Here is an 8,481-nt window from a genome sequence, read left to right on the forward strand (position 1 = left end):
TTCAGATGTGTGCTGCGCATTTTATGGAGGATGGATGAGGACTGTTTCCTGAACCAGTAGCCTAATGCGTCTGTAGCACAAAGGCTGTTTCTATAACGTTGGACAGTTCCAGCTTTGCAAGGGCGCTTCTGACTCACAGCCTGAAAGTACGTTTTTTATATTTAAATAATTTGCCAATGATGATTCAAACGCGAGGATGAGCAGTGTAGACTTTTTAGCAACATCATATGACCTCTTTAAATATTTTATTTTAAAAAATTTTACTAAAATCTAACCTTTCATTGGAGAATTAAGAATTTAAAATGGGAGAGAAATCTCATTATGAAATAAATGTTTTTCTCTAATACACATTGGTCACAATTAATCAAACCCTTTTATCCAATACTTTTTGCAACCTCCTTTTGCCAAGAGAACAGCTCTGAGTCTTCACCTACAATGCCTGAAATGATAGTGCTTCTCCTCTTCAGTTCACCACACTCATTTTCTATAGGGTTCAGCTCAGGGAACTGGATTGGCCAGGGCAGAAGCTTGGTTTTGTTCTCAGTGACCCATTTTTGTTTTGATTTTGATGTTTGTTTGTGGATCATTGTCCTGTTGGAAGATCCAACCATGGCCCATTATAAGATTTCTAGCATGGACAGTCAGTTTTTTTTATTTTTTATCCATTGATATTTTATAGAATCCATTATGCCGATGTGACGAGTGGGGCGGGGCCGAGAGCCGTGGGAACGGAGCGAGGCCGGTGGAGTAATTGATAATGAGCGACACCTGCACCACTCACCGTCTCGAGTCCCACGGCTCTCGGCCCCGCCCCACTCGTCACAGCCATCTATGCCACAACATTAAAGATCCAGCAGTATATTTCATTGTACATATGGGGTACTTTTTTTTAATCGCCCTGTGCACCAAACCCCTCTTGAGAGTTTGCTGCTAAAAAGCAACATTTTTTAGTTTCATCTGGCTATTGAACCCAGTTCCGTTTAAAGTTCCAGTCGTGTCTAGCAAGTTTGTTTTTGGATGAGAGCGTTTTCTTTTCCATTTTTTTCTTTAAACCCTCCCAAACAGTTTTTTTATAGGCTTTCTGACCCCAAGATTAACTATTTCTGCAGTTCTCCAGCTGTGATCCTTGGGGTCTTTGGCCACTCAAACTCTCCACCTCACCGTGCATTAGGACGATATAGACACACATCCTCTTACTGTAGTAGAGACATTTTTTTATTTCACAATGTGATTTTTCCCCCACTTTCACTTTTTTTTTTTTTGGAATGAAAGATTAAGTGGATAAACAATGCAGATTTATTTTCAAAGCCTTCTTTGATCATATTTACCAAGGGTATGAATAATTTTGAGCACAACTGTACCATGCGAGGAGGAAGAAAGGCCTAAACCTTGTGTGAAAAGCTTCCAGGGTTCTTATTACGCTGTGAAATGATGGGGGAAGTGAGTCAGTGAGGACAAAGATTCCTAATTAGGTGAGCTCCCTTCAGACTGCCAAACAAAAGCCTCAATCCGAACTTGACGCCCCCAATGCTCAGAGGGATCCTCGGTTCTCAAGGCCAGAACCTAGAGGCATTGGGAAGCTTTAACCATTGTTGCTTGAGATTGCTACAGCAAAATTTACACACGAAGAGAACAGGCAGAGAGCACAAGGGTACAATGAAAGTCCTCGGCAGCCCTCATCCAACTATGATGTAATGGTGGGACGGGAGGCCAGAGGGAGTGGGGGGAGCCAGCTGTTCTTTGGTAAGGACATCTGGGCATGAGTGCTGTGGGACGTTGCAGTTGGACAGATGAACATGAACAGGGAAAATAGGCAGAATTCCTGACACTGCCCTCATCAGCCCTCATTATAATGAAGCTGCCGTCAGACTGTGAGCCAATTAGAGCTCTTTGTGAAAAAGTAATTTAGCAGAATATTATACACAAAATTTGAAAAAAAGGCTTGTCAAATATAAAGTACGGAATTAAAAAAATAAATAAAAATTCATGTTCGGAACCAACTTTTGTCCTCTAGAACCTACAATACTTGAGGGATATACAGCATTCATTATTGACCAAGCATCTGAAGGCCAGGATTTTCACTAAGTCAGGGGGGGACCTACAAGGCTGTCATTGATCTGCTTCCTGCAGCAAGCTTTCCCAGGGGTCATACACAAAATAAAGTTAAACCACATTTCTTGACAAAAGCCATTTGGGTTGAGTCCATACATCCAAGATTAGGGTATCTTAATTGTAGGATTGTTTCAGCTTTAGTGAACACATTTAGATTTTGTGAGCAGTTGTTGACAATTTAATATAATTTGTTAATCTCTAAAATATTTTATTGGGTACAAACTGTAAAATATCCATTTATTCAATCCAGCAAAAGCCCTAATGACTGAGAGGCTACACAGACAACACCGTGGGGATGGGCCCATTACAAAGGTTGAGAACAACTGCAATAAACCATGACGATGATTAAGAACATTTATCCATTCTGAAATGGAGGGGGGAGTTAATAAAAAAAAAAAAAAAAACATTGAGATGGTTCATTTGGTTGATTTTTATCAAGCAACTCCATAGCACTGCATGACAACACCAGACAGAGCTGCGGCAGAGTACAATTATGACATCTCCTCCTTGGCAAGGCGGTCTTTCTTGAGGGGTCCCTGTTGAAAGAAAAGATTGGTTACCAGCTGATTTAACGGACTACTTTATACAAGCAAAAAAAATAAAAATAAAAAAAAATTAGATGTCATCAGAGAGTGAACAGGGAGAAAGCACAAGTGAGGCACCACTCCCCTGCCTCACTGAGTTTTTTTTGTATCTTGCACTGGAATGGAACCCAAATCTCAGATTGACAGGCTGAAACAGGTTACGAACAGTGCACTGATCTGCAGAGGATCATAGTCAAATTGGCAGTTAGGTGTGGTGCACGTAAACTCAGAAGGGCAGCATCTACCAAAGCCTCGGGACACTCGGCCCCAGCCTAATTCAGACTGATATTTTTGGGCCAGTCTGATTGTGGATGCTCAGGTCACAGCAGGGATAAAGTCCAGAGTAACCACTGGGTCCCAAAGCAGTCGTGCACTCACCATGAAGCTTTTCTTTTCCTCGATGGTCTGGAAACGTCCATGACCGAATTTGGAGGTGGTATCGATGAATTTGAGGTCGATCCTCTCCTGGGCACGGCGGCTGGTCTGGACCAGAAGAGATTTGCGCAGAGTCAAAACCCTCTTCTTGGTTCCGACCACACAGCCTTTCAGCATGACAAAGTCGTTGGTCACTTCACCATAGTGCACAAAGCCACCCTAATGTGCACAAAAAGTCAGTTTAAAACCTTAAAGAATACACAGCCTGAAGTAACTGAAAACCACATAAGGCAGGCATCTGCACACTCACCAGGGGGTTGATGCTCTTGTTGGACAGATCATATTCAGTAGAGGCATTGTTCTTAACTACTTTTCCATCCTTTGTGTGATACCCCACACCAATCTTGTAAATCTAAAGAGCAAAACATCATGAGAAACAAGACTCAAGAGGAAAGGGATGCTTAAAACTGGTCCTACAGGAAAGCTAGGGTCTAATTCTGAGGCCTCACCTTCTTGTTGATCTCAGTGCGGTGGTGGTAGCCCTTCTGACCAGCACGAGCCACAGAGAAAGCCACACGGGCAGGATGCCAGGCTCCAATACAGGCCACTTTACGCAGACCACGATGGGTCTTACGGGGCAGCTTCTTTGTGTGCCAGCGGCTTGTCACACCTACAGAAACATTTACTTGATCAAAAAGTGCTCTTAGAAGCTCATTTGATTAAAATATGGCAAGTGTGCTGTCAGAAGGAAGGCAGCATGGGAAATTTCCTCATGCGTTTCGGGCGCCATGCCTGACGCGATTAATCCATGTCTTTCATCATTGTGCACAATGCCTGTCAAAACCCATAGGAACAGACAGATGTTAAACAAAAAGCCATCAACTTACCCTTGTATCCGTGACCCTTGGTAACCCCGATAACGTCAATCATCTCATCTTGACCAAAGACAATAGTGATGGGAACGGGCTGCTCAAGTTTCTCTCTGGCCCAGTCAACCTTATCAGCGATGGAGCCTCCATTCAGCTGAATCTCCATCAAGTGAGACTTCTTCTGTCTGAGGGGCAGCAGGCGCATCTACAGAAAGTTGACCGTTAAGTCTTGCTCCATTTAAAAAAATAAATAAATAAAAATTCAGAAATACGCAAGCCATACAGCCAATATTTATCCACAAATGATACAGTATACAAGTTCTTTTGTACACTACCTTGTACTGACAATGCAATTGTGTAAAATGGTTCTTATACTGTCAAAGTTTCATAATGAGTTTTACGGATAATGAAAGTTACATGAAATTACAGAAGCCATTTGGATAAGTAAATTGAAAAAAAGTTTCTGAAAGTAAATCAAGAGAGAATTGAGAGGGGGAAAGAAAAAAAAAAAAAGAAAAAAAAAAAAAAACCTTCACAGGACCCAAATTTCAAAGGCAAGTCGGAGTTAACGTGTAAACAAGTCACTTACATTCATATTCATTTTCATTCATTCATATAACGAACATGTGGAATGGACTTTCTTCATTAATGGCATAAGACCAATAAAGTAACATTTTGAAGGAGAACGAGATATTTTTGGCCATAAGCTCCCAGCCTTCTTTTCAATACATAAAGCGGTCACCAAAGCCCACACTTCTGTGAGATGCAGCTTGTAAGCTCACCTGTGTGTGGGCAATGATGCGAATGACCTGGCAGTACTTCTTCATGGAGGCAAAGTCTTTCTCCAGCTGCTTCTTGCCCTCTTCATCTTGCCATCTCTTGCAGTACTTGGTAAAGGCCTTCTTCTTGGACTTGTACCTTAAAGTGGTAGATGGGGGCACAAAGAAAGGTTGCCACGGTTCCTTCATAACCCAGTGGGCCAGTGGAAGGAGACCGGGCATGGCTGCTTGCCCATCCTCATGGTAAAGGGGAGGCGTCGACAGCACTAGGTAATTTCGGCTCATGGCATGGTTTCTAAGGAGCCTTTTCCACCAGCCAGAGGAGTCCGGAGCTCATCAGGGCACTAGGCACTTGAGCGGAGCTGCACCACACAGACACATTAGACTGGCTCAGAAAAACATGACAAAAATGTTCAATCTGGCAACTATCTGCTCCAGACTAGGGCTGTCAAAAAAAAACTGAATTTAAGGGGGTCATGCGATTTCAAGTTTTCCTTTCTCTTTGAAGCGTTACAAGCTCTTGGTGCATAAAAGTCAGTAAAGTTGCAAAGACTAAAGTCTCAAATCCAAAGAGATTCTTTATAAAAGTCAAGTCAACCACACCTACCTAAAACGGCTCATTCTAACACGCCCCCACATGTCTATCTTAACCACGGCTTGTGTACTGCATGATCACTGCGTCTGTCACGCGACTTAACCGTTTGGGCTTGAACTGATGGTAAAATTAACGACATTAACCGTCTTGATATTTACTTTGAAAGCTGAAGCGATTATGGTAAGGGGCGTTACATTTCCGACATGCTTGTGGTGGTCGGCCAGTCACAATGCACTGGGTCAGCTGGCCAATCAGAGCAGACTGCGCTTGTTAAAGGAGGGGGATGTGTTTGAGAGAGGCGGGGCATAGAGGACCTACAATAATGTACAGTATTGGAAAAATAATGTTTTTTGAACATTAAAGCATGTCAACATATTCTGTCACACCAAATACACAATGATCTTTAAAATCACATCATATGACCCCTTTAAAATGCATAATTTCAGTTAGGGTGAAGAAAAGCTTTTGGTTTCTCTCCTGAGGCCACAAGAGGGCGGCATCGAGCAAAATATTACTAATGCACGTACTCAGAACATAAAACAGACTATCTGTGGGAAAAAGAAAAAAAAAGTGCATAATGTTTAAAATGTTTATAAACCAATTATAATTAAGTTGCTTAAACTATAAACAAAACGGCATCATGCATGTATGCATAGTTTAATACAAAAGGGCCAAAAGCCAATCACAGTACATTTTTCATTTAAAAACACGAGTTGCAGTGGGATGGGGAAAAAACACGCCATAAAGTCTCGAGATGTTTTTCAAAGTTGAACTTGCATTAATTTTACATAGCTTTATAAACCTGCAGCTCTTGTGTGAGACGCGAGTGCAACAGTGATATGGATGTCCCTCTAGAAAATGTGCAAAATAGGAGTTCTGTGTGAACAGCTTGGTTTCAGTTTTGATAAGATCTTCTCTGCATTGATGTGCTCTTTTCCCGCAATATTTGTAATTAACAACGCAGCAGCGCCGCATCTAGTGGCTTCAACTGGATAGTTTAACTAAAACATTAAAATGCAATTACACTTACATAGTCAACGCATTTCGTGTGCCACTGATAAGGCTGCCTCCTTAACGCACACCTAAAATTCGAATGCAACGTTTTTGCATTCGAACGTGGATTTTTATTTTAAGTTCGACGAATATTCGACAACTTTTGACAGCCCTACTCCAGACTAAACATGCAACCAATCAATTCATCAAAACCAAGCCTTACCAGTTCTTATAGAAGCGACGCTTGCACTCATCACTAATGTGCTCAGCAAAGATGGTCTTGAAAGAGCGCAGGCCTCGAGGGGTCATGACATAACCAACAACACCCACTACAATCATGGGAGGAGTCTCCACAACGGTCACCGCCTCAACCACCTCTTTTTTGTTGACCTCTGTTAAACATAAGTACAAGTTAACAATTGCAAAACAGAATGCAGGTTTAGACCAGGAATTCAGAGTTATTTAACTGCGCTCAGTACTCGACATTCAGCAAGGGCTAAAGGCCCTAATATGTCCGCCCGTCGAGAATATCATCACTGGCAGACACTCTACAAGCAAATCAGATTTCCCATTTCTATGTGCAACAAAATCTGAATGCTTAAACTTTAACTTACTTGAGCCAGGTCTGTCGACCTCACGGACAATGTGGGTCATGCCAGCCTTGTAGCCAAGGAAAGCAGTCAGGTGAACAGGCTTGCTGGGATCGTCTTTAGGGAAACCCTTCACCTTGCCACGATGGCGTTTGCACCTCTTGCGGGGCAGGAAGCCCAGAGAGCCGTGGCGTGGGGCCGAAAACTTACGGTGAGACTACACAAAAAAAAAAATTAAGCCGTTACTCCGGTCTTGAAGACTCAATTTCTAGTCTTCTAAATTGCACGAAAGAGGTTTTCTTGCATGAGAAAACTCGCATCGGTAGCCTAAAAGAGCCAACTTTACATTAAACAGGTCATTACATGGGAACAGACATTAACCCTCATGTGGTGTTCGGGTCCTTTTTGCTCTGAAAAAATTATTTTTTCCGAAAATACTAGTTAATGTTATCGCATTGGACTGAAATTGTGACTTCGTTCACAAAGGGTATAACTACTTCTACATTTTTTTTGATAATTCATACTTATCTGGGGGAGATTTTTCACCTTGTTACACTTGTGATGTTCCACAGCAAAAATGACCCGGCCTCAAAAAAATGCTTATAAATCACTCATTATGCTATGTTATCAACAAAGATTGGATTCAATCGGTTTGTCAACTTATCTTTCATTTAGGACTGGTTTTGTATTTATATTTGCTTCTGTTTAATCGTAGGCCTCATTTATCTGAGAGTAGGCACCTCATTTTTTGAGTGAAAAAAGCATTTATGAATAATTTTCACAATATTAAATAAAAACTGATGAAAATTTGCACTGTTTATCGCACTAGTGTACTTTAATGTTTAATCAGGGAGTTTGCTTTTAAATGCTTTTATTTTGTACAAAATTGCACAGTCACACTTGTGGTGTTCCCGGTCAAAAATGTCCAGCCATTCAAAGTGAATGGGAAAGAATGAAATTGTAATAGAAACTATTGGTGTTCAGGAGCATGTTGATCATATTCACGTTCACATATGTATGTGTGCTTGCAAACAAAGGCCTTGGACCTGTTCATGTTTGGATGCATACTCATGCTAACACACACACAATTGGGAGTAGTACAAGTTTTCTATTTCATCCTACCCTGAACTGCAGCCAATATCATTTCATCAATCTGATAGTATAACTCTCTTTCTCTTGCGCACACACACTTCACCCTGCTTCAAAAGAATCTTTCTTTCATCACACCTTCTAGACTAAATATTATGACAATAGGTATTGAGGCTTTCATGTTCTCACAAAGCAGACAAACGTTTACTAATAAATACTTTAGTACACATGGTGGTGGAAAAAAATAAGATTTGAGTGAAAAAATTTGGGGTGGGAGGAAAAAAAATGACAGATTTTTTTGCGTTCTCTCGCAAAACTTTTGCATTCCCTCGAGAAACTTTGGGTTCCCTCGCCAAACGCAAATATCTTTTGCGAGAGAACGCAAAGGTTTTGCGAGGGAACGCAAAATATCTTTGCAAGAGAACGCAAAAGGGAACGCAAATATCTTTGCGAGAGAACGCAAAAGTTTTGCGAGGGAACGCAAAGTTTCTCGAG

General features: G+C 41.4%; 1 protein-coding gene across 1 annotated transcript in view; it reads right to left on the reverse strand.

Annotated features, from left to right (window-relative positions):
• Positions 1–2,512: 2,512 nt before the first annotated feature.
• LOC107680866 (60S ribosomal protein L3) overlaps positions 2,513–8,481 on the reverse strand; it is an 8,060-nt gene continuing 2,091 nt past the window's right edge. Inside the window, exons 2-9 of the mRNA XM_016476931.1 lie at positions 6,922–7,114; positions 6,531–6,699; positions 4,723–4,858; positions 3,959–4,145; positions 3,581–3,741; positions 3,382–3,483; positions 3,075–3,290; positions 2,513–2,648 (exon numbers count right to left, since the gene is read on the reverse strand). Of these exons, the coding sequence (XP_016332417.1) occupies positions 2,604–2,648; positions 3,075–3,290; positions 3,382–3,483; positions 3,581–3,741; positions 3,959–4,145; positions 4,723–4,858; positions 6,531–6,699; positions 6,922–7,114 (1,209 nt within the window). The 3' untranslated portion in view covers positions 2,513–2,603. The remainder of the gene's footprint in view (positions 2,649–3,074; positions 3,291–3,381; positions 3,484–3,580; positions 3,742–3,958; positions 4,146–4,722; positions 4,859–6,530; positions 6,700–6,921; positions 7,115–8,481) is intronic.

Source organism: Sinocyclocheilus anshuiensis, unplaced genomic scaffold (genome assembly GCF_001515605.1).
Source record: "Sinocyclocheilus anshuiensis isolate Anshui unplaced genomic scaffold, SAMN03320099.WGS_v1.1 scaffold1230, whole genome shotgun sequence".
NCBI classification, from domain to species: domain Eukaryota; kingdom Metazoa; phylum Chordata; class Actinopteri; order Cypriniformes; family Cyprinidae; genus Sinocyclocheilus; species Sinocyclocheilus anshuiensis.